Source organism: Passer domesticus, chromosome 10 (genome assembly GCF_036417665.1).
Source record: "Passer domesticus isolate bPasDom1 chromosome 10, bPasDom1.hap1, whole genome shotgun sequence".
Classification (NCBI taxonomy): Eukaryota; Metazoa; Chordata; class Aves; order Passeriformes; family Passeridae; genus Passer; species Passer domesticus.
Window position 1 is genome coordinate 15,676,802 of NC_087483.1, and position 26,142 is coordinate 15,702,943.

General features: G+C 37.9%; 1 protein-coding gene across 6 annotated transcripts; it reads right to left on the reverse strand.

Moving 5' to 3' along the window:
- Positions 1-598: 598 nt before the first annotated feature.
- On the reverse strand, positions 599-24,423 carry BOLL (boule homolog, RNA binding protein). 6 transcript variants are annotated; one of them, XM_064433983.1, is made up of 12 exons: positions 24,338-24,423; positions 22,204-22,344; positions 19,243-19,334; positions 17,055-17,109; positions 16,535-16,613; positions 13,977-14,143; positions 13,374-13,445; positions 12,648-12,695; positions 11,464-11,589; positions 9,945-10,019; positions 6,581-6,647; positions 599-4,771 (listed from the first exon to the last, which is right to left on the reverse strand). In XM_064433983.1, the coding sequence occupies exons 1-11, from the start codon at positions 24,353-24,355 to the stop codon at positions 6,630-6,632; spliced, it is 891 nt and encodes a 296-aa protein (XP_064290053.1). In that variant the 5' UTR covers positions 24,356-24,423; the 3' UTR covers positions 599-4,771; positions 6,581-6,629. The 6 variants fall into 6 exon arrangements, with proteins under 6 accessions (XP_064290053.1, XP_064290052.1, XP_064290055.1 ...); XM_064433982.1 differs by having other exon boundaries at positions 22,204-22,347; positions 24,338-24,409; XM_064433985.1 differs by lacking the exon at positions 24,338-24,423 and adding an exon at positions 24,096-24,199.
- Between the last annotated feature and the right edge of the window lie 1,719 nt (positions 24,424-26,142).

Here is a 26,142-nt window from a genome sequence, read left to right on the forward strand (position 1 = left end):
GGACATAGACATTAAAAAGATACAAGACAACAAATTACAAACAAAATTTCTTTGGAACCTGAGGATAGTTGAACAACGAGTTTGAGGACTCAAAAATAACACATTAAAAACCCCCTGAATATTAAAAACCTCAAAATGCAACATTTTTAAACTTGAGTTCCCCTTTTAGCTTTTTTTCAGGCTTACTTCCTTCGTTTTATGACTTAAAGCAAATGTAAAATTTTTGCTTGAGCAAGGATAATGACAGAAAAAGCAAAAAGCTTCCATCAGAAGAATTCTGCAACTCAGTTGTCAAGTATTTTTCACACTCCCATTCCCAAGAGCAATTACTTTAACTAAAACACTGACATTTCCTTCTTTTTTTCTCTAGAATGACAAAGATACTAACAAAGTATCAGGGTTCCATTCTGAAGGCTCTGAGGTTTGGAAATTTGCTTTTTTTCTTGAGCCTAAATGATTTTCCTTTGAAGGAAGAGTTTTGTGAATGTGACAGGAACAGTCTCGTTAAACACGTTAACTTGAGCAGAAAAGCCAACTTTTCTGCTGTAAGTTTTAACTTAAATGTTCTAAAAATAATGAACAGAGATGACAACAATGGTTTGCTTTTGCAGTCATTAAAACATAGTTTAATGATCAAAGTTAAATTTCATTTTCTCATGTTGTTTTAAAGCCATATTAAAACTCTGATACTACAATAAACAAAAGTTACAATCCAAACAGTAAATATAGACCAGCTGGAATGAAACTTGTAGCTACCAACTCAGAACTTCACTAGAAATCCAAAACTACAGAAGCTTGTTTATTATTGCTGTATTACAAGCAATTTCAATAGAAAGAGCTTTTGATTTCTAAAATTGTTAACAGTTCTCTAAAATGAGATCTGCAAATTTATTACATTTTTCTCTCTGTGCATTCACAGCATCTCACTTATCAAGGCAGTAGCAAGTGTATCATCTGTATCTCAATACAGTATCAAACACTAGAGCCATAAGTTAGCCACCAACTAAACCCATGGATTCTAGAAAGAACCTGCATGGGCTACACCTGGATTTTCTGTATAACAGCTATATAAAGATTAGTGTGCAGGACTGCACACATGGCATCTATCCTGGATCCTTAAAATAAGGACTAAAGATGACTTTTTTTTAAATTTCAATAGGAAACTTAGGAAGTTTTTATAGCAGGTGAAGTGAACCTACTATAGTACTTCAACATTACAAAGGCACAAACCTATTTTACAAAAGAAAAAGAAGTATTTTGCAGCTATACAACACAACTTTTCACATTTTATAACTATGTTAAACAGAGAAGAACATTTCAAGAGAGCCATGTGTTCTGCTAGTTACTACTGGAATGCAGTTTACTCAATGACTTATTAGCTATTTTGGAAAATGAGTATCCGAATATAAAGAAATGCCAATTTAAAATGAAAACTGTGAACAGGTTTTCAGGACCAATAAATAGATTTCTGTTGCCTAGGATTTGAAGCAGGAACCAAAAATGCTAACAAACCAGAGAATTCTACATTTTACAAGAAAAAATAGCCAAACAGATATACAAAAATACCTGAGAGACAATTGCAGTAACTTTCTGCCTGTCCAAGTTTTTATCCAGTGTTAATAAAACACAGAATGCTAGAACAAACCTTCCACAAAGGAAATGTAACATAAGCAGACAGCAGTTGCTAGAAATACTGTAACAGCTAGCTTAGTAAAAAGAACAACTAGTTCTCAGTAGAAGATACCAATCAGTTCTCCTAAATTCTAAGGGGTGGGAGCCAGAAAATTAACTTCGTTTGCTAATATGGGAATGTGAGAGCCAATGCATAAAGGTGATTTGCTATCAATTACTGCATGCCCACAGGGCACATGGGGATACATTCCCTCCTAGCATGAGTGTGGAGCCTCACTATTATCAGTGGGAAACTGCAGAAGATCAAGAAAACTTTCTCCAACCCCCAAAATCCTCATCTGAGGACCTACAGTTAACTAAACTACTTCTGTTTAACAGTATGGGAATCTCCACATTCCAGAAAGCTGAACTAGCAGAATAGGACTGCAGTGTAAAGGAACAAGAAGTCATGAATGCTAGAACATCAAAAAAGCACAACTGTAGGCACTGAGGAAATGTAGTTCTTCCCCAGTACACATTTAATTCAACTCCAGGGATTCACACAGCTAAGTCTGTTCCATCTCAACAGTGCCTACAGGGAGATTCAGCTCCTGGAAGGTTGGTTCAGTCACTGCTGTCTGATGTCATGCCATCACTCTTGGCAAGCACTCTGAACAAAGATGAGTACACTATAAATGAAAAGGCCTCAGTATTTCAACAGTGACTGCCAGCTTCTGGAGGAAAACCAATATTCAGAGCTACTTGGTTTCTTCTCAGTCTCTCAAACCAAAACAAAGCTTTGTTAAGACCTGAAGATACAATCCTAACTAACAGTGCCTCCAGACTGATGTTACACACCCCACAGGGGAACACTGCAGGGACAGTTAAGTGCCTGACACTGAGTATCCTCACAAACAATCAAGTTCACATGCAAGTAAAAAGAAAGTGAGTGATCTCTGAAGCAAAGGCCATGGGATTAACTCATTATCAACAATCTAACATCTGCACCAATCAAGAGAAAATAAACTACATTTTGTGGCTGTCTGGAGTAGAGCCACAATCTGATGACATGTGACTGCACAGTATTTGTACACTTTCAGGCAATTAGTTCAAGAGACTTCCCTCTAAGCACTCTTCTTTTAAATTAGCACTCACTGTAAAATTTACTCCTTGAATCTCTGAAGCACAATTAAAAACAGGCAAATCACATTTGTAAACAAAGTGCAGATTTAAAAAATACAGGCTTAGGACTAAATCTCCAGAATCCTGGCTCAAATGTGTGTTTCCTGACACAAGAAGTAAGGCTCCAACAGAACATAATCTTTCTTTGGTACCTTCAGAGACTAAACTTAATTAAAAAACATTTACTATGTAAAAATTCTTTCATGGAAATGAATTGGCTTTGATGAGCCAAGATTTTTGTGATAAATTTGTATCAATGAGATCTAAAATGTGAAAATTAAACAGAACTGGACAGATGTGTTTAGTGGTACAGACTTGCTCAGAAACATGAGAACCTAAAACAAATTAATACTTTCCCCTTCAAAAACAGGCTGAGCTCTACATGTCTCCAAAACAAGGGTATACTTCTTTTGATACTTACTGGTAAAACAATCTACTACACCTGCTACAGCAATAAATTGTTAAAAAGTGAAACTATTAAAAATATATTTGTGTACATTTTTCTACCTAGCAGAAGGTGCAAAGTCACTTGAGGAAACTGGCAACAAAGACCTAACACATGGCATCTCCTTTCCTAACAATTTCAAACAGCATAAAACCAGAACTGGACTCCAACTCTCTTCCTGAAGAACACCATAAAGTATGACTGAACAGCAGAAGAAATCTTTAAAGACATTTACATATCATACATGGATTATTCACTGACTACAGTGTCTGTTTGGCAAGACCTCTGAATGATTAAAAGGAAGAAAGTACCAACAAGACAAATCCACACAAAAAGAAAACCCCCAAATTACTACAAAACAGGTAAAGTTGAATAACTCAAGGATATTTTAGATAGCAAAAATAAAGGCTTCAGTGCTACAGAAGCAATAAGCCATACCTTGCAATCCTGTAAATACAGAGGCTGCATTTTCAACCTTTGGGGAATCTGATTTTGTAATGAATAGAAGGAACCCTAGGAGGTGAGGGGAGAAGCAAAAACAAAAACTAAACTAACAACACACCATGACCAAAAACCAAAATTATTTTCCTGAAATCAAGGAAAAAAGTAGTCCTTCATCTCAATTTGTGATACTTCCAGGGAGTTCCTTATTTTCATACAGACAACAGAAAACCCAAAGAAGCAAAGAAATTTCCATTGCTTTTTCTAATTCAAGTAGCCAATTCATTCCTTTTTCTATAGCTAAAAACATACCATAAAACCAAATGCATATGCAAGAAAATTATTAGAATGTGAACAAATCATTATTCAACTAGGGGTCCAAATTTTATTTTAAAAAGTTATTACTCCAAACACTAAAATGACACACAAGTAAAACACCTTATAAAAGTAGAGAATACTGATAGCAAGAAAAATTAAGCTAGACAAATAATTTTGGAATGGAAATGAAATTCACATAGATTTAAATAACTAGATTTTATCCACAGTACAAAAATGCTGTATGTGGCAAATGGGCTTCAACTTCATAACTAATGTATCACTAAGTTTATGTAACCCAGAAATTAAAAGGTGACATTATCTCTTTTGTAGATGTATGCTGGTTTTCAGTCTGGGTTAGTAACTGGAATACATACAGCAGTCTGTGTTTCAGAAATCACTCTCCTGTCCTGAAACAGGGTTTTTATCAAAAAAAGAAGTGCAGAAACAAAATTATTATTTCATGTGTTTTTACCTGACCAAACTACAAAATTTCAAGCTATTTCTTGACAAAAAGTAGTGGTATTTTAACTGGGGAACCTGCAAGGAAATGTCAGAAGTTAGGAATAACATACCCTCCTCCCTGTGACAGGTATTTTAGCAAAATACATATCTAAAAACCCCAGTGTTTTACATCTGTAGAAGGCAGTGTAAAGTTTTATCTTCCATTCTGTAATCTTTTCTAGGATGAAACTGATGACTTCATGCACACTGAGGTTTCAGACTCACAGATGAATGATGCAGAACATTTCTTCTCACAGAATGTGACCTCAATTCCTAAAGAGAGGGAAAAACGCTGTGTTGTTTCTTCCATTCCAAAGTGTGTCCCATTTGCTGCATTAATAATGCTTCAATGAATAGTTACAGTCCACTATTGCATCAGCTGCACAGATTTGGTTCAAAAAGGAAAAACAGATTTTTCTTATGCACCTAGGTCATGAAGCCCACAGTGGCAGGAAATATCCTCCTTTATTTACAAGCATGCAATCTTAGAAAGAATTCAGAATTCTTTTACTGAAAGAAAATAACCCAGTTTTGTTCATTTATCATACAGTCTTACTAAAGGATGTCAAGGTATTAAAGCAATTGTATCCTCTTTATAATTGGATGGGGAAAATTTATTTTTACAAAGTATTCTTTGAAAACCTATGTAACCAATTCTGGTTTTTTTTCCTTCAGCATTCTCTGTAATGTAGATTAGAGCAGTGTTTTACTGTGGGTACTTACAATAATGTTGACATTAAGTTTTTAGTAGCTGACACATAAAACCTGAACTAACAACCTGAAAGCTCTTTTATTTGTAAACTGAGAAGCAATGGACTGTGTTTACATAATTTTCCAGTGGATGCCACCAACTGCTGACAAAAGGATGGCAAGATGCAGAAAACCCAGCTACCATTTTAGGTACTGGCACAAACAGATTTTAGAATACTTGCACTATTCTGTTTCTTCTTCCAAAGATGAAATTCTCTTACAGTCCCCCTATCTCAGCTGCTCTATATCCCAAAGGTACACTGTCCTTGCCTTGACTCTTTACTTAACTATGTCATATGACAGACTCAGACTGTCCTTTTTTTCTAACCTTATTTCTTAGGCCAGGCCTTTTCATCACTAACTTTTTTGTTTTTTTAAATTTAAGTTTTTACTCTCCCTTCTGGCTCTGATGGTTTCCTAATACAACCAGCTGCAGCTCATACACCTCTATCAGGATATCCAAACCACTGTAATCTCAATATAACATTCTCTTTTCATCAGTTACTAACTCCCCATCATGTTGTGCACTGCTTTTCAAAAGTTCCATGCTTTTCAGTTTTCATAACCACTTTACAGGATTCCAACCCCAATGTGCTACTCTTTTTCTTTAGTTTAACTCTTATTAGTATAGGTAGGGCACAAACATATTCTCTTTGTCTACTGAGAAAATTAGGCTCAGTTTTACACTGGTAGGCTTCTAATATTTGTTTAAAAGCCACAGCTGGGGGGAAATCATACATGCACATCTTAACGTACAGCAAGGCCCTGCTACAAATCAGTGAGCTGTTTAAAGGCTATCAAGTCAGAAATTGACACTAATTCTAAGATGTGCAAAACACATGTTCTTTCCTAGGCCTCCTTTCATCAAAATCCTTATTTTTTAAAAAGTGTAAGCAACAAAGAGGCAGCATTTTCACAGTAAAAGCATGCTTGAGCACCTGCCAGAGTGCACCTTCCCTATAAACACAAGCTACCGGAAATTGCACAAAATAGGGAGAAAAAGGGAAGGAGTTGTCAAAAGGGAATTAAAACAGTTTTCAGAAACAAAAGAATCATACATTGGAAGTACAGAAAACTGCATTCTTACTGAAGGAAAACAATCCAAACCCATACAAAACTTAGGCAGTTTAATTAAAATGATGGAGTTTACATATACATTACCACCCCAGGAACGAATGAGACTGATATATAGGGTTTGGTTTATGAAGAGAATTATCAGCAAGCATCAAACTGCAGGAAGCAGGCAAGTGATGCTGCAGACTGTGCTAGAACTGAGCACGTTTTATTATTCTCTAATTCATAAATAGCAAGCATTGCAATGAAACAACTGACCCCAAATGCCACAACTGGCAGCTGCTAGCTGTTATGGTGATGATGGATCTCAGCCACACAGGAAGGACTGGTCACAAAAAGAAAAAAAAAAAAAAATTAATCAGTAAAGATAGACTAGAGTGGCCCAAATGCTTAAATAGTGAATTCTCTATAGGGTCATCAAGTAAAGAGAAAGCAAAAGGAAAAAACTCACCGAAATGAAGTAAGAGCAAACAAACAGAAAAGAGAAGTTTGTAAAGAGGACACAGAATGAAGTAACATGAGAAAAAGCATGCATTCCCTGTACTTTTCCATGTTAATACCAAATTAGCAAGTGGAGTTTAAAATAGCCATTTTTGAGGCAACAGACCTAGCTGCAGCTAGTGACAAGTCCCTTGGCAATCATATAACTAGAAGTTTAGATTCCCATTTCTTAGACTAACATATCTATAAACAAAAGGCTTAGCCTCTTTCAATTTCACTTACCTATACAGAAAATATGCAGCAATATTTTTTGTTGTTTCAGATGGAATATCAGACAATAACATGCAGTACAAGCATAAAATAACTAAACTTTTCCCCAAATGATTACACCAGAACTCTTATGAAAGACACTGTTTACATAAATCTACTTGCATGTGTATCTACACAAACATTTACAAACACATGTACATTTATATGTATTATACACACTGAACACAAATCTTCCCCTATTACTCTTAACTGCAGAGAAAAACAGTGTGCTATGTTCAGTTCAATTTACAGAACACTCACCATGCAAAGGCCATCATGCACCATTATGATCTGAATGCAAGGACCCACGAACTACAGCACAAAACACTTTATTGTCTGGCACTGTTGATGCCACCCAAAAACTCTGCTCGACACAAACTATGGGAAAAGCAGTAGCTGCAACAGACTAGAACCATGCCTACCCCCAAAGAGGACACTGCAGCTCAAAAGGGTAGATAATAATAAAAAAAAAAAAGCTAAAAGCATGAAATAAAACAAACCCTATGCACCCAACTCAGTCCATGTGCCAGAACCTTTCACACTTTGCTCACTCTGTAGACTGCAATTGTGTGCTCAGCTCCTCAGGGGTCTCCCTCATATATACATAAAATATACAACTAACATTTACCAGGCCAGTGTGTCAGAACTTCAGATAAACACTTAACAAAACCAAACTTAATTCACAGATATTTGTCCTGGGCCTGAAATCAAAGATCACAAATGTCAATCCTCGCTCAAGGTTCCACTGTTACTGCAGCCCAGGTAACTTTTACTACCAGACACTATTTAACATATTCTCTTTGGAAGATTCTAAACATTCATCTCCACATTAGAAGATGATATAGGACCTGAAAAATACAGTAGAGATAAGAAATCTTCTCACTTCCTAAAAAAAATGTGTCACCCAGCAGCCTTTGAGAATGAATGTCAGCCTTATCCATTTGTCTGGATGGGAATATCTGAAGTCACTTCCACATGCTCATCAACAGAACATGCTATTAATTGCCAAAAGAATTAAGCTTAAAGTCAATATATTCAACATCATTAGCAAACATACACACACAGGGAGAAGATTAGCATTTTTGATTCAAACTTGATCTTAAATACCAAATTTGGATCTCAAAATAATTTATAGTTGGAAGTTGGAATATGTTGTTTTCTAATTTTCATTTAGTATTATTAAAAACTTTGTACTAAAAAATAGCATTTTGTTGACATAACTCAATAGTTACTACTATTTGTACTGATGGTAGAACAGAGAGAATGGTGTGCTGTGAGCTTCATTTCAAAGCTGTAAGAAGTCTACAACTGACAAAAATATCTGGATACCAGCTGTAGCATCCCACTCTCACCCCCCGACTTACAGCTCCTAGGGCAAAGCCCAGCAATTGCACTGGGAGTACACAGTGCAACAGAGGCAATTAGCAATTACCTCCAAGGCACAGTCATCACTTCAGGCATTACTACTGCCCCTAGTTGGCAGTTTTCAAGCAGCACATATTTGCTGGGGTATTTTAAGTAGACTACAGCCACCAGGCAGTTGCCTTCTGCAGCTGGGGAGCAGGTGGTGATACCACAGCCACTTGCCTAACACATAGCAGTGTGCTGACAACATTTGCCTTTTTCAATCATTGGTGAGAGCTCAGCCACACTGACACACAATACAAGCTGATCACGTTCATTACCTGGGAAACTGGGTACGTGAAAAGGTAGTATGAAAATTTAAAAGGGAAAGTTATATTTTAGAACTACTAATTAGTAGTAGTTCTAGTACATGAAGCTAACTAAATAAGTAAAACCTAAACAACAAAGATTTTAAAAATTCAGCATCAACCTGTAACGAATAAAATTATTAGAATTCATAAGTCTTTGGAAAGGTTTAACTATCTGTGAATCTACTTGAGACCTGAACAGAGCAGAGTTTTAATTCTAGGTAACAAGACTTCTGAGAAAACAGGAAAGAATGAGCAAGAAATAGAGGGCACTTTATTCCAAGACAACACTTGGGTTACAGCCCCCTCTGCTGGAAATATCTAATACATATTGTTACACAACAGTCCAGAAAAATGCTAAAATCAAAATAAGTTTAAGATATGTGGAAAACAGAGTTTATAACATGACTTTTATTCATTCATATTTAGTCTTCCACTTGCAGCTGAGTAAGCACCTTTCACAGAAGAGCAAGTGCTGTAACATCAAGTATAATTACTGACAACTTTAGATCTCTGTCATCAGGCAAATCAGTTCTGACATTATTTCATATATGGCATCAACAGCTTTATTAATTTAGGCAAGAGCACCTTAAATTGGAAACCAAAAAAAAAATCCAACAACTTGCACCAGGTGGCATGGAATAATATTCAAATGGTCTTTCTAAATCCAAACTGCACAAGAAAACACCCAGAGGTGACTGACTGGGACAGTTTTCCATTTTCTGCATTTCAAAATATCAACTCCTCATAACATGAGGCACTTTTCTAAGGCTGAAGTAATGAATATAAGGTCAAAACCCAGAGAAAGGAACAAGGATTTGTAACCGTCACCTTAAAGAACTGAAAAAGGGTCACCATTTTCTCTTAAAATGTTTCTTATTTGCGGTTTACTTTGTAGCTCAGTCTTAAAATAACTAGTCATGTTTTCACTTCTTAGCTTCCCCAAATAGTTCCAAAGTAAGTAACGTTTGTCCCTGTGTAACAAAACTTCAATTGAAGAAAAATCTCAGTTTCTCTCCAGTGTTTCCTATTTCCTTATGTACCAATTAATTAATAAAAGACTTTCTTAACCATTCCCCTCTTGTCTTACTGTCACTGCTTCAAGAAAGAAGACAGCAATACTGCCGTGCTTTCTGTAACGATCTTGGTTTGATACTCACAGCTGCAGGCATGGCTATGTGACTCTGGACATAGGGCTGGTGATGCAGTGTTTGAACTCCATGATCAGAATACAGCTGGTATTAAAAAAATAAAAAATTAGCAAAAAAGCTTGTTTCATAATGTTAAGTTTTATAAGCCTTTCATAGGAATTTAGAATCCTTAAAACTTCAAAATGTGGGCTAAACTACTGACTTTTTAAAAAACACAACTTTAATATTTAAATCTGTTTTCCCCACAGATTAGCAAAGTGTAGTAAACTTAGTTTATCTTAAATCAGTGTCACAAATCACTTTCCTTGACAGAAGTAGCAGCTTCTCTATTACAAATTTCACTCGGCTCTAATGGGAACAGTGTTTAAATGTGTAGATTAGTACACTGAAAACTTAATTCCCAGCAGTATCATACTTATAAAATATTTACATACAAGTAATACTATTCTTGGAATTGTACATCATTCTTCTGAAACACCACACACTGTTTCCTTTAACGTGAATGAAGTGCCTACCTGTAAACCAAGAGCACATTATATCCAAATATTCCTTAAATAATTTCATCTATTTTCTTAGTGCTCATGGTTTTCAGATCTCTGTATACCTTTATATCAAAATCATGAAACAGTAAGGTAAAATAGTACTGTTAATAAAATTATGATTACAAAATAAATACCAAGATTCATGTACCTTCAAAAAGGATGAAAAACCGCCATAACCCAAGCCCTTTATTAATCAGTATCTTTGTGGGGAAATTAAATTACTTCAGCATGTCAGAATTTTTCACTTCAGATGTCTAAAATACCAGTTTTGGAATTTTTCTTGTAGTAATAAAATACACATTTACTTTTGGAACTATACCTGTTTACTAGTATTAATAACTAGATGTCCTAATTTAACATCTATTTGGCCTCCCTGCTCATGAGGAATGAATATTTGAGGAGTACCAATTAATACCAATGTGAAAAAGTGTGTAATTCAGTTTTTCCTGTAGCCATCTGCTATAATTTTTAATATACAATCATGAAGAGATTGATTGAATGATTAAGTATTTTTTGCTTAGTTTTTTGATTCCATATCAGTAAAATTTCTAGTGCTTAAGAAATTTTTGAAGTACAATAAAACACTCTTAATTAATTCAGATGATCAGAATATTCAGAAACAGGCTTCTACTCACAGAACAATTACTTTAGAGAACTATTGTGGTTCAGCGATATTCAACCCAAGATCCCAAATAACAAACTCCCATTTTATTTAAACATTACTTGCAAACAAAACCAATTGTCAAGTCCTTATATTGCTGTCTAAATGCTATGACTCTCTAAAACATTTCAGAATCAAAGCATTCTCCTAGACAGGAAGAGAAGTTCTAACTTGAGGACACCTGGAATTATTTAACATCAACATAAGCACCAGAACAGTTGACCTCACTGCTCTAACAGCCAGTGTTTAAAGAAAAAGATTGTATTTTTCAATGACAAATAAGCACTTCAATTTTCAGTACACTTTTTTACATTTTTTAAAATACCTCAGGAACTGCAGCTTCCATTAGGAGAGGTGGAGATATACATCCACCTTCCTGGTTAATTCCTATTGGCTGATAAAAGACTTCAGATGGTTGCAGATACAGGAGTGGAGGTGAAGAGGTAGGAGACTGAAAGAAAACACATTATTCTTATAAATTTTATAATTTAAGCAGGATAAAGAGTTTAATTTACAGTCTTCTTTGCTACATATAAACGAAAGATAAACCTTTAAAATGAAGTGTCAAATTAATCTTTGATTACCTGAAAGAAACTAAGCAAGAGAGAATTGGACAGAAAGGTCAGGTGGTATGAGAAAAAAAGTGTCCTTGAATTTTACATGATTTTCAGATTTTATTTACATTTTGGAGAGCATTGCAAAATCCTAAAACTTGTAAAATTCACATTTAATCTCAGAATCACAGAAACATACTACAGTTAAATTTTCCCTTGCAACACTATTAACTAGCAAAACAAGTTTTTTATATTAAAATAATTAGAGTATCTCCATAATTCAGCATCTGATTTCAAAGCAGTAGATTGATCTAATAGAGTGGAACAGACCATAACTGGACAAGGCTGGCTGCTATTAAAGTAATGAGGCTTCATTGTAACAGCTCAAGCTTAAGGATCTTGGTCCTCCCTTCAGGTTCAAACTTTTCAAGTCCCTCGAGCGTCAAGATTTCCATATTAAGCTAGTCTGACAAAACAGATAAACTCTCCCCACAAAATGACTAAGTTAACAATATCTTCTCCCTACTTCAAGGGCCTGGGTTTCATTTCACCCAGTGTGTGTCCACATACTCCTGCTAACTCTACCCCTATGAAATGTCACACTTATCAGTTAATTGTTAAGTTAATAACCATTTCTTTAATCAGGTGAAATTTAGTAGTTTTTACCTGCTTCTAAAGAATTTGTCAGGTAATTTGATACAAGTATTTTGCTAAATGGAAGGGGAGGGGAAGATGTTTTCTCTACATCAGGCTTACATTTAATGTTTCAACAGATGCTATTTTATACCTTCCATTGTAGCAGTAAACGTTGAAATACATTGCTAAAATACAGCAATTAATAGTAATTTCAATCAAGTTGTGAATAGTGGGATATCTCACTCTTGGATAAGCACAGCATACCCTTAAACTAGGTGAAAAGTAATGCTAAAATGCTGTAACTATGAACTGTATTTACCTGTGGAACAGACCACTGCCACTGACTTGAAAGACACTGTGTTGGTGCCTAAAATGGAACAAGAAGATGTCAGTAATGTGGTGAAGAACAAACACACACAGAATACTACTATCCTCAAATCTGTAATTAATTCTTAACTAAAAGGAGGAAATATGATTTTCATTAAGCCCCAAATTACTGTGGAACATGGTTTTGTCTATTTCCACTCCACCTCGAACTTGACCATTTCATAAACTCCAAAAACACTTAAGTCAGGTTCTCCACAGAGGTGCCCAGAGCACATGAATCAGTGGACCCAAGCTGGACCACTAAATAACGTAGCTTTAAGGGAAAGGTCTTTATGATCAGAAGGGTCAAGCATAGGAAAAGGCTCTCCAGAAATGTTATGTGGAGTCTTCATCAATGGAGCTACTTAAAACCCAACTGGACAAGTACCCAAGCAATCTGTTCTAACCAGGCCTACTCTGAGCAGGAGCCTGGCTTAGATGATAAGCCAGTTGTCCTGCAACACACAAGAAAATGTAATTTATTAAACTTTCATGTAGTTACATAAGCAGAATAAACTGTATTCTACAGAAAAGTCTTCAATATGTTAAAGTTAAAATATGTTTCACACTACTATTACAAACTATTTCCTAAGAATAAACAGACCTTGGACAGTGCTGCAAATAGTACTGCATGGCTGGAGGATTAGTGATGGTCTGAAAATCTTTTTCAAACAGATACCTGATAATGGTACGTAGGAGACTGATAAACAGGTGGAGCAACCATCACAGGTGAACTGGAAACAGAGCGAGACTTCAAAAGAAAAGAAGTTACAAATCTTAATGCAGCCATTTCATCAACTGTCACTCCTATTACACACAGCTCTGGAGCACTATGATACTGAACCACCCCCCTCCCTTTCAAAAATAATTCTCAAAATTTTAATCTACAACTTAAACTGCTTGAAATCCAGTGTCTCTGACAGGTTATGTTAGATCAAACAAAAATCTCTGGCATACTCACTCACACCATTCTAGAAAGCACTAGGCCATCACTATCTAGAGACAGTAAAACTTATTCCTGGGACAAGGCCCAGACTGATTATGAACTGTCCTGCTCAATAGGTCACACCAAAGGAAAAGTGCTCTGTAGAAGCACAATAAACTGAAGTGGTTTTTATTTTAAAAAAACCAACCAAGCAACACAAAATGAAGTCTAATATAAGGAAGCCAATTAAACATCTAGCATGAGACATAGCTGAAGCAAATTAAGCAGAAGGGACTTGAAAACACTGCAGCTCTCTTGGTCCATAGAAAAGCATAAATACCAAAATAAATTCCTTACTGGCCATGGCTGCTGAACAGGAGAGACTTCAGATGTATGAAAATAAGCCACTCCATTATGGTAAACATATGGATATCCACTTGAAGTGGTCAAGTACATTGTACCAGCTTCTGGTGATACAGCAGTAGTTGTGTACATGGTACCAGCTTGTGGTGTCACAGCAGAACCTGGAATAAATATTTAAAAACTTATTAGTAAGTAACTTTTTTCAGATGTATACACCACGAAAGAAAGAGAAGATCACTTTTGATCTTCACAGAAAGAAAACATTCAAAGGAAAGAACATGGAGCAGCTTGTCTAATGCCATCTCAATTCCCTCTCAAACATGAATTAAACACAACACAACATGGGGAGATTTCTGGAGAGCAAAAAAAAAAAAAAAGGGAAAGTTAATTCTGTAGCTGAAATCACAAAATAGTAACATAGTACAGAAAAAAAATCAGGAAGAACACAACGTAAACAACATCACTAAGTTTTGGTTTTTCATCTTGCCTTGCAAAGGTAAAAACCACCATGAAGTGCCATTTTATGAACAGACAGAACACTGCAGAGATCACCAGAACGCTCAGTGGATGACCAAGAAAGGTCCCACAGGGGTTAAAGAGCTTTTATTGATAGTGAGAGTTTGACCAACTCCTAGAAAAGCCCTAAGACAATTGGAGACAACACAGCTGATAGATTATCCATAGACAGGCTAAGATGTTTGTTAAGATAATGTTAAGCACACCTTAGGTAAACTAAAGACTTTTTTAGCTCCAGTAAGCAATCTAGAATAGCACTTCCTGGTATCTCAGATGAGGACATCAACACAATCCCACGGCCAACAATCCTGTCCACTAGCTACCAAGTAACTGCACAAACTTTCTGCTAATGTTGAATAAGTCTCTGGCAAAGAAAAAGGAAATCTTCCTCATCAAACACAGAAAATTCATTGACGAAAAAATACATTTTGATGCTGGGGCAAACCAAGTGATTCTCCCAATTATGCTCAAAGCTCTCACCCCAAATGATCTTATGACAGAAGAGCTAAAAATAATTTTGCAGCATGAAAGACAAGCACTATATATGTGAGCTACAGAGGACAGCAGTTTATTGTCCAGCTCTCTAATTTTGTGGAATATAATGGAATCCACAGCTCTACAGTGACATTTTAAGTCCAGGTATTCTGGCCTCATGAACCCAAGATGAGCTGCAGTAGGACAAAGCATCGTGGTGACTGAGATACACTAAGCATGAGTGCAGACATACTGAAACCAGGCCCTAGGATGTGTTTGGATGGCAATATGATCTTGTATCACAGATCTATCCTAGGCATGAGAGACAACAGGTCTACAAATAAAGATCTCAAAAGAATGCAGCAGCTTTCTTTGAAAAGCTTTTTTTAAGGATTGGTTTACCTCTCTGTTGCCTCATGTCTCAATTATAACACAGACATATGCCCCTTTTCTATCAATTTACACATTTGCTACAAGAGTCAGAGGAAGGAACTCCCACAAGTCAGGCAACACAACTGAGAAGATACAAGTCAAAGATGGGAAGTGAAATAAAGCATAGCAAGAGAATGGCATACAATCTCATGATGATGACTGAGCAAAGAGCATACTGAATAATTTCTAGAGCAAAGAAACTGTACAGTTGGAACAAGGATTCCACTTTCCCAGGCAAACAATAACCCATACACTTGCACAAGGGAAAAGGGCATACTTGGGCACAAGCAGGGGAGGAGGCAAACTTCCTGTCTTCAGCAAGTGTGTCTGCACCAACAGCAGCAGTGTACACGTGAACCACTTCTAATAGAGCACAACACACTAAAGACAGCTTCAGGATTAAACCAACATTCTTCTGCATTCCGGCCTCAGAATGAAGATGAGCAAAAGGATGGGTTTTTCCTAACTGCTCCAAAAGGTACCACAGGACAAATACTGCAGCAAAGTCCCAAAGCACACTTCACTGCCTGCTGCAATGCTACTTAAAAAAGTATTCTACTTCACATTTCTGACACACAGCCCTTACTGAAGACAACTGACAGATCTCATCTTAAAAGTTGGTGATTTATAGCCTACATTTTCAGTATCCATTCAATAGCTTAGAACAAACAGCTCAAGAAGAGAGTGGGGACTACAACCACCCATTCCTCATGGTTTCTACCAAAGAAAGCAAGATGCAACAGTCCTAATGGGTTTTTAATAACACAAAATAATCAATGAATAACAATGCCACTAACCAGCAGAGCCTGCTTTATCCTGTAGAACCTGTGAGGACACACTGAATGTTTAGATTTAAGGTTCTGCCAGGCAACTTGAATTTCCATTCAGTTTGTTCCTAGATAGGTAACTCTCTCCAATAAAGTAAAAGAAACAACATATTGAGAGATAAAAGAACCAACACACCATAAATCTATTTATTTCAACATTTCCACTGCATGTATTTGCTTCCACTGCAAATCATGCTGAGCACATGCCAGACACAGCATTAATGCAGTGTAAGACCAGTTACATCTTGGTTAAAAAAATTATATTCATATTGACAATACACAAATACAAGTAAAAACACATACGAGCATTAGGACTCCGCACTTGTTTTCTTATTGCTGGTCCAATATTCAATTTCTTATCCTTATAGTTGAGCTTTTTAGCCTAAAATGAAAGAAATCAGACATTATTATTTTCTACACAAATCTAGGTATCTGAGAAGTGAGAAATAGCTTAGTAGGTTAGACACATTGAGCATGAGGGCAGTTATGTTGAAACCAGATGCTAGGATATGTCTGGAACCTGGTGAAACTCCTCAAGGTTTGTTTTTAATACTAACACACAGTTAGTAGACTGCAACATAAAAGGAACTTCTGGAAGCATTATTCAAAATAGAAGAGTAGGACAAAAGAAAAAAAAAAAATCAGAGGATGACCAGAATATTAAAATTTAATATTAAAAAAATCTTAGATCTCTTTAAACCATTTTAACTATCAGACCAAACTTCTCTTCAAATGCAACTTTGCAATTAGAGGACCAGAGTACTCAGGCCTAGTATGAAATTAATCAATTCATTTAAAAGACACAATGAGGACTGTCACTTACATCTTGTAAAATCTTCTGTGCCTCTTCTTGGGTTTCAAATGTAACAAAGCCATACCTAAACAAAAATAACAGAAGCCTCTAAAGTTTGTATTTACAAACACAGCACGTAGTTACTTGATGTACAGTACAAGTGACATTACAAGGTAAATTAATGGGTAAAAAAACAACCTAGAAGTAAAGATTTAATTAAGTGCATTCTTAGCACCTTTTTAATTACATTCAAAGATGTGGCAATATACTACCATGAATGACCAGCTGTTCTTGTTACTCAACCTTTTTTCTGTTAAAAAAAGATTTTAATCTAAACCTTTCACTTGTTGAGGTGACCAAAGATGAGACACTTGACATTTTTTTAAAGTTAATATTATACAGTGATTCATAGTACAGCTCCCACCTACTTCAGCAACAACTGTGAATGCTCTCCCCACTGCCACAAGCACAATCCACTATTTTAAACTGAGTTCTCAGAAAAAGCAGTGATGCAGCCATTATCTGTGAATTCTCCTGTAATTCTTAACAGGATTAGCATTAAAGAGTTCTGTGGAGATCAAGGATGAAGCAATTCTCATACTTTGTGACATAGTGTGTCTTTTACCATACCTATTAACTGCTGCAATAAATCAAACTTTCCACCCAGAATTCCTGCTTTTCCAACCCCCTCAATTCCTTCCCAGAGTAATCTTGGTGGCACTGTCAGTGCAAAGTAAGTATCCAAATGTATACAACACATACATAAGATAACCCAAAAAACCTTGCTCCTCCCTCTAATAAATTTGATGTCCTAAATTTCAAATAACTGTAAAATCTGTGAAATGTGTATTTCTGTGAACATGATTTGTTATTATTGTCATTTCTCAGGGTCACATTACAGAAGGTATGAGCTTCTGCCCCTCCTGCCAGCAGATCAGATTTTCCAATACAAGAGGTTATCATTCTTTGTGAGCATTTGTATGCTGATTTTAATACAGAACTCGAATAAATCTGACCAGCTGTACTTTCAAATTTGTGGGCTTTTCTTGTATTGGCTTCTCTAAAGCAGAAACATTTCCAAGTTCAAAGAAGACAAAGTATTCTCCTCCTTGGGCCCTTACCTACAAAGACTTTTCTTTCTGTAGACTGTCTGGACAATAAACTAATAGATGTAATCACAAACTTGTAAGTTTTTAAAATCAAGCTCTTGTCAAGCAAAAGCAAAGGATCTGATGTTTGGAGTTCAGCAGAAATCCTAACAGCATGGCAAGTAATTATTTTCCAACATACGTGCTGTGAGACATATGTTGGTAATCACAACTGCATAATTATTATGGGTTATATGGACACACATACACTGCAATTCTCAGATACTTCTTGGAATTTAGTAAAGGGACAAAAGGTGTGGTGACAGATCTGGGACCAAGTCTCTGAAGTCATGCAAGTGCACCCTGTGCTAAGAGCTGCAGCTAAGCACATAACTTGCTGACACATATTAAGCTCTGACAGCATTAAAGCTGTCCTTACTCCTCAGGAGAGAACTTTAGAGGTGAACTCTCATGCACATTGCTTTTTGCTTCAGCCCTCTTTCCTCCCTTTGCTGGCAGTGCACTTCCCCACCTTATTGACACCACCATCCTTTGGGTTACAGCAATGATTTTACTATGCAATCTTAATCCTTCTTTGTATTTGGTCTTTGCCATTTCTCCTACTGGTGACTTCCAGTCTCAGTCTCCATTGTAAGTAATCATGATTTAATATCAGATTTGTCCTCTATGCTGCTGTTCCAAAAATCTTCACACAAATCTGTTACTGCCATGCACTCCAGCACAATCAGGTGTATCTCAGCTCTTCCTCCACTTTAGGCTCCTTTCCATATGGGCTTTCAGTAACAGAAATATATTTAATAACTAAATAACCTTGCTAGGATAATCTACTTAAGTAATAGTCACTAAGAAAACCTGAAAAAATTGAAACATTGATTCTCTCCCAGCTATACACAGCTTCATCTTGTAACATGACTAACAGAGTTTTAGTTATGCAAATTGGAAACATCTATATAGAAATATTAAAGGGCAAGAACAGATTTTTGCACACACAGAATAACTGAAACATCAGTGATAAAATATTATGAGCTATTAAAAAACCAATCAAATTTCCTATAGTCAGCTTTCTGTTATTTTCAATTTCCACAATACACTTATTCTACTATACCAACCCCTTTGATACTCCAGCTCTGTCATTTATTATCTTCACTTCTGTCACACTGCCATACTGAGCAAAAAACTTCTTCAGGTCATTTTCATTAGTCTAGTATGGTAAATCAAGAGGGGGAAAAAAAGGAAAAGTTGGTTTGCATAGTTATTCAATTAATTAATTCAATGTTTACCTTAAGACTATTAATGGATGTACTTTGGATGAAATTTGCTACAAACTAATTATAACCCTGCATATGAAGACAGAAGAATGAGCCTCAGGGCCCACTTAACTACTGCATTAATTATTCAACAGTAATTCTAGAAACTTCTCATTAAAACTTCTCATGAATAGATTTATGCAACAATTGTCCTTTTACAGTTAAGATCAATGAAGCAGGTGTACTAGATCTGAAGTTTAGTTCTGTTAATTACATGCTAGAGCAGTTTACAGTACAAAAAAAATCACTGCCATACTTTCAACTGTAACACAACAGAGCATATAGGTATACACAAGTCCCACAAATCCCCCTAAACCACAGTGATTTAGTGGTCAAATCCATTGAATATATCATGATCCCTCTTTCTGAAGTGGTTTTAACATGAGAGTCTGCAAATATGTACAGGCACACTATATGAACTCCCCATTGTAAGTAAGAAAATGTTATTTCAATGGAGAGTGGTCTAAGTCAACTTAGAGGGAAATGCCCCCCTCCAAGTATGCAGGGAATAAGAAGCTTTCTAACGTAAAGACTCACCTAAGCTTTGTCAACACTCCTCTGCCTTCTATGAATATTGTTTTACAATGTAAGCATGTATCACAAATGATGCAGTAAGCATCACTGAGTTTTAAGTTTTGTTCTACATAGCCCTTAGCTAATGCTACACCTCACACATAGTTATATACACACACCATTCATCTATGCTCTCCTTAACTTCAAGTATACCAAGTACTATTTTACTTCTTAGTTAATGACTCGGATTGTTTGTATACAATTTAGGGAATCCTCTCCAGCACATCAAAGGTTTATGTGGCTCATCCAAGCCTGAAATTGATCGGTGCCCAAAGTACTACCCAAGGACATAAGGGCTTGCTACATGGAACTGTGAATTTGGAAAGACAAAGGTTTATGTGCAGAGCAGTGCACTGATGCAGAGTAAGAAGGAAATGCTGTTCTAAGATGCACAGTGAAATCTGCAAGCATCTGTGCAAACATAACATTTAGAAACTTATGAGAAGCACATATAGGACTTGCCTTTTCCTGCTTATGATAAGACAAAGGCATTTGTCAGATTCTTTAAGGAGGTTACAGGCTTAGCATTAGCCTTTGTCAGTGACACATGGCCTGCACCACTAAAGAAAGAGCTCTTCAGACCAAGATGAAAATGTTCCCAACTCTAACTTCCCTTGCTGAATTGTTTCTCTAAATTTGAGAGACCAGGTGTTTCCTCTTGAAAACAGGAATCACTGCCATGGTGATAGACAAAATGGTAAAATCATAGAAGAGCTTGCTAGAAAGCAAACAAGCTTTTTGTGGATTAACTGTCTCCCTTTTCCACAAAAATAAAGTCAACAACTTTTGCATCATCCCAAGTGACTTGAATAAGACCTTTGGCTTAAAAAAATACCCCAAAAACCCCAACACTTTTTGCCATGAGATTGACATATAAACCCTATGAGGATAAGATCAGAAATTTAAAGCTGTATTTGGTATAAAGAACCGTGCTAAATGGAAGAGCAACTAAAATGGCTACAGAGGTTTCATCCCTTCTATTTCCTCACCCCTCTGCAAAAAAACTCCATCCTCTTTATTACAAATGTTTAAACTGCTGTTGAAAACACCATTTCATAATAAATTTTAAAGTATCAGCAACTGAACCAAGTGAAGAGACCCTTCAAAATGACCAGTAAGTATGATAATTTATAAAAATGTTGATGTTATACAGAAAAGTATTTTAACCTTTGAAATTGCAGTGAAGATAGAAGAGAGCAAGAGAGGTCTTTGTATAGCTCCAGAAATTTGCTTACTATTGGTCAAAAAGCTACTGTGCCACTTTAATGAGCTCTAAATGTCCTGAAGGTCCTGTACATCTTAAAATACGAACACCTCTATTTGAATTATCCCTGCCAAATAAAATAATAGATTCTGGAATTTCTTGCACTTGTCACGCAAAACAGTCTGAGTGAATTGTCAATTCTTGTTCCTCTTCAAATGAGTCAGTAATCAGAAGGTCTAGGAGGATTAATGCAGGGAAGATGCACTCTTGGTGGGAACAAAGCAACAGCTAACCAAGCACGTTTTGCAAAAGTCAATGGCTTAATTAATTATCTAAAGTGGGAAGAGAGAAAAAACCTTAACCTTAAGCTTATCACAAACATTAAAAACAACTGAACAAGGTAAGAGTGGCCCAATGTCCACTGCGATTTAAAGATTTTAGGGAATACACAAAGGCACGAGCTTTCTAAGAATTAAGATCAATAGCGCAAATTACCCAGAGAAGTTTACATACTTCTTTTAAAAGAAAACTCTTGCCTTAAAGAAAATTACTATGGTGAGGAATACACAACACTAATTCTTTGTGTGAACCAGAAGTGCTAGAGGAACAAAAGCCACTGAAGTTTGCCCACAGGCTATATGAAACATTGTGACAGTTCATTAAATTACACTAAGTGGCATACATAAACAAAACCTTCTACATGCATTTCTGCCATCAGCTCTGCTGATGACAAAAGCTATCTTCTATGAAAAAAGAAAACTCTGAAGAAGTGGGGTGACAAAAGGGTCTAGCAGCTAGGTGTACAGTCAACTTTGTAGGACAGTTATGCAAATAATGACTTAAAGCTTTACTCTCTACTGTAGGCTTAGCTACTAAAGTGAAGAAGACTTGCCAACTAAACAAATACATGACTGTCTCTCTTTTTTCCCTGTTGATTTTTATACTGTTATAAATTAAAATTTAGTAGCAAAAAGAGGGAAGAATACCTTAAAATCAATTCCTCCAACAAAGACACGATTTGGAGTAACTGTTCCAAACCTTGGAGAACCGATCAGATTATTTAACCTCACCGGTGACACAGTGTTGGGACATGAAGGTAAAGATTCTGTTTGCATCTGATCAGAGGCCTGCGGATTGAAAGAAAACATTTTCAAAATCTTACACATTATTTATCAGTAAATGAAGCAACTCTCAACAGACAATACATACGGAATTTTTCAGAAGGCACAGAAGATGCTGAACATTAACCATGCATTTTTATTCACAATGTAGCTCAGTGTTTAAACACAAGTTCAATCTTAATCAAGTCAAAGTTCAATCTTAATCAAGTCAGTAAATTGGTGAATACACTATAGTCTAAAGTCCAGTGTTTAACACTCTTCCAAACTGAACACCAATCTTGGTTCAATTTGCAAAGCACCCTGCTGCACAAACTTCAGATTATGAATTCTATTATCTTCTCTCTACTAGAAGACCTTATTTTCAACCTATATAGAATGGACATTTTAAACTCAATCTGCGCTCTCACACACATCTACACAACTCTATTCTCTGCAACAGCATCTGGTTAATTTTCCAAGTGCTGAGCACCCATAATTCCACCACAGGAAATCAACAAGCTCCACACCCCTCTGCAGAAGAACAACCAGATTGCTCTCGCCCCACTAAAGGAACATAACTCAATGGGATATCATGAAAACCATTATTTGGTGAAGCCTGCCTGATGTTTTAATTTCCAGCATGCTTACACTTGTGAACTGTGAAACAATTTTATTGTAACCTCTTTTCAAAACAAAGTAGTAGTGCTTTATAAAGTCAATCCTAACTGTGAAGATCATAGCTGGAAAGCAGCCACATGGTGTTGTCACTAACTTCTCCAACAGGATTATTTAATTCTTCTTTAGCTACCCAAGAGTTACTCCTACTAATTCTAAGTAATGGGTTAATGGCATTATTGTGGATATTTTAAAGACAATAAATAAAGCTTAGTTCACACAAGTCCAGTTTTAGAGAAGACACAAGTCTTTCCTGAATGTACTAAAACACACACACTTGGGGCAAGAGGAAAAACCTGAGGCTGTTAACCTGATCTGTTCAAGAGAATCTAGTACACGTCTCTCCTACTGGGAATACTACTCTAGAGTACTAACCTGAACAAACCCCACCTCTAGTAGGCAAGGAACCAACACAGTCACTACAGTCCCCAACAGGATTTGTTTTCGGAGCAAAAATTTCCCAAGGGACAGGACAGTTTAGAGTCTCCATCTCTCACACCAAAGACAATGCTCCAATGTACAATCATCAGCAATTGTGCTCAGCACAGAAACTTCTGGATTCAACTATAACAATTAACAGTTGGCAGAACAGCAAAAATGTATTCCTTACCCCAAAGAGCCCAAATTGCATTTTCTCTGTACACGTTTTAATAGCTGATATATTAAAATAAGCCACAAATGCAAATACCCCAATGGAAGAAACGAGGAATTAATCACACCACTTAGGAACTCACAATAGTGAATACTGTAAATCGCAGTGAGTTTAAAGTGTCACAAGTTAAAATTTGTATTGTGATAACCACCTCCTTATCATCAGCATGGCAATAAGAGCACCACAAAAACCAAATATGTGGCATCAGCACATCACTTGCCTAAATATTTATTTCTACTGTTTTGTAAACTTCCTTTTTACCCATTTCCCCAAATAACACAGATATATATATTCACAGACATATACAATATTTTTTACGGATTACTTAGTGCGTCTGGCAACTGTTCGTTAGTAGAATCACTACATTCATTTTTACACTGAATACACGCCCAGTCAGACAACCCAACTCCACAAAGGCCTGGTGATTAGGCGCACTTATCTCCCAAAACACCTCTACTTTCCACAGCCCGTGTGCCGTCCGGTCCGAGGCAGGTCCCGTCGCCCCGGCACCGTGTCCCGCACACCCGGGGCCGCCAGCGCCTTCTCCACAGCCTGAGGCCGCCACGGACAAAATGGCGGCCCCGCGCGGGCGGGCGCGAGCCGCGGCGCCCCAGCGGGACGGCCCCGCTGCCCGCCCGCCCTCCCGCCCTCCGGGGCGGCTGCCCGGCCCCGCGGCCCCGCCGGGCTCCTCACCGCGCCCTCGGGATCCATCGGTCCTCGCAGCCGCCTCGGCCCCCGGCACGTTCCCGGCACGCGTCGCGCTCCTCAGCTCCGCCTCGCGCCCAGCTGACGCGCGCCGGCGGGGGACGGGCCTGCAACGGGCGGGGGAAGCGCAGCCTGGCGGCGGCGGTGCTAAACGCAGCACTCGGCGCGACGGAGCGGCCCTTCCCTCACACGCCTCAGCCCGCCTTTCCCGGGGAAATCTCCCTTTCCCCAAATCCCTCTCCCCGCAGCCCCCGAGTACTTTCACGGGATGGCTGCGACGGGGCGGCCGGGCGTGCTTCTGCCCCGGCTCCTCCCCGCCTCAGGGCCCCGGGGCTGCCGGTCCACCCGCGCCCCCGGAGCGGGCGGCTCGCGGCCGCTGCAGTGCCCGGAGCCGCGGCCGCTTGTGCCGATGGCCCGGCGGGTGTCGGGCGGCCCGGCTGCTCTACCGTGGCACCGACAGCCTCCGCGCAGCAGCGGCGGCACCGGGGCGGGCGGTGCTGGCTGGCTCCCCGGGGTGGCAGCTCTGAGGTGGATGCCTGTTCTCCTCGGAACCGCGCTTTGAAGCTCTGAGTCAGCCCAGGAACCTCCCTGCAGCAATTTCCCCACCACCTGAGGAGGCAGGAGGCGAATCCCAGCTGGGTTTATCCTCCCAGCTAGGGTGTGAAACAGGGAGGAAAACAGGGTAACACATTTCATCTGGCCTCTGTGGGAGAAATACGAAAATGCCCAGGGAGGCAGGTACCTGTATCCTGGCTTACCAGGCCATACTTGATAGGGGTCAAAACATAGTTTAGACCTAACAGCCATCAACGTGAAGTAAAAGTTTCAACTCAAAGAATCTTCCTAAGGTTCCCAAAAGACTCTTGAGTAGGCAGGCTAGCTTGAAAACAGGGGTTTTGAAACAACAGGCAGGCTGTTTGAAAACAGGCTGTGGGTCTGCGATGACCTTGAAGATAAAATTTCTGGTCTACTCAAGAGAGCTGGAAAATAACACATTAATGACCACTCCCCAAAATACTCAAAATATTCGGGTTTTTTTCCCCACCCTTACTGAACTGGAGGAGAAGCACCAATAGTAATGCTTGTGTCAAGTGTACTTCAGTGGTCATTTACTGAACAGCACTGCAACCTGCCCTCCCGTTCCATGATTTCATCCTGTCTGCAAATGTATTTTGCCCTTAGAATATCTCTGGTATTAAACAGGTCTGGAAAAAAGTCTTTCAAATGCCAGCCTCATAATCAATGCAGGTACGAAGGTGCAGCCTGATGAAAATCCTTGATCTGCTGACAGCAGCAGCTGGTATGCAAACAAGTGTGTGCTGAGAGAACCATGCCAGAGGGAAAACTGTTCAAAGTGATCAAAAATGCACAGGCCAAGTCACTGCAGCTCAACTCCGAGACTCAATGTCAGGCTCACTACTATCATTAGTTGCTCTCATGGTTTATGTTTTTTCAGTGCTTTAAAATAAAGACTTCAAGGAAGAGTATCTTGTCAGTATCTACCTTATATTTTAGTTGAATTCAAATATTTGTATTTTGCTTTATGCAAAATATACCCATCCCACCTAAACCAAACAGCCCTTCACACCATGCAAGTGTCCCTGAAGCACAGCACAGACTTGCAATCCTTGTGGGACTCTACACTGCTCCTTCATTTTTTGGTGTGGCTTCAACACCTATCACCTTCTGCAACGTTACTCTTATCACACAGAATAAAAACCTACAATCCTAGAAAAGTTTCTAATAATTCTGTGCCTGTAAGATATAACAATATAATGCTTAACTCTTACTAT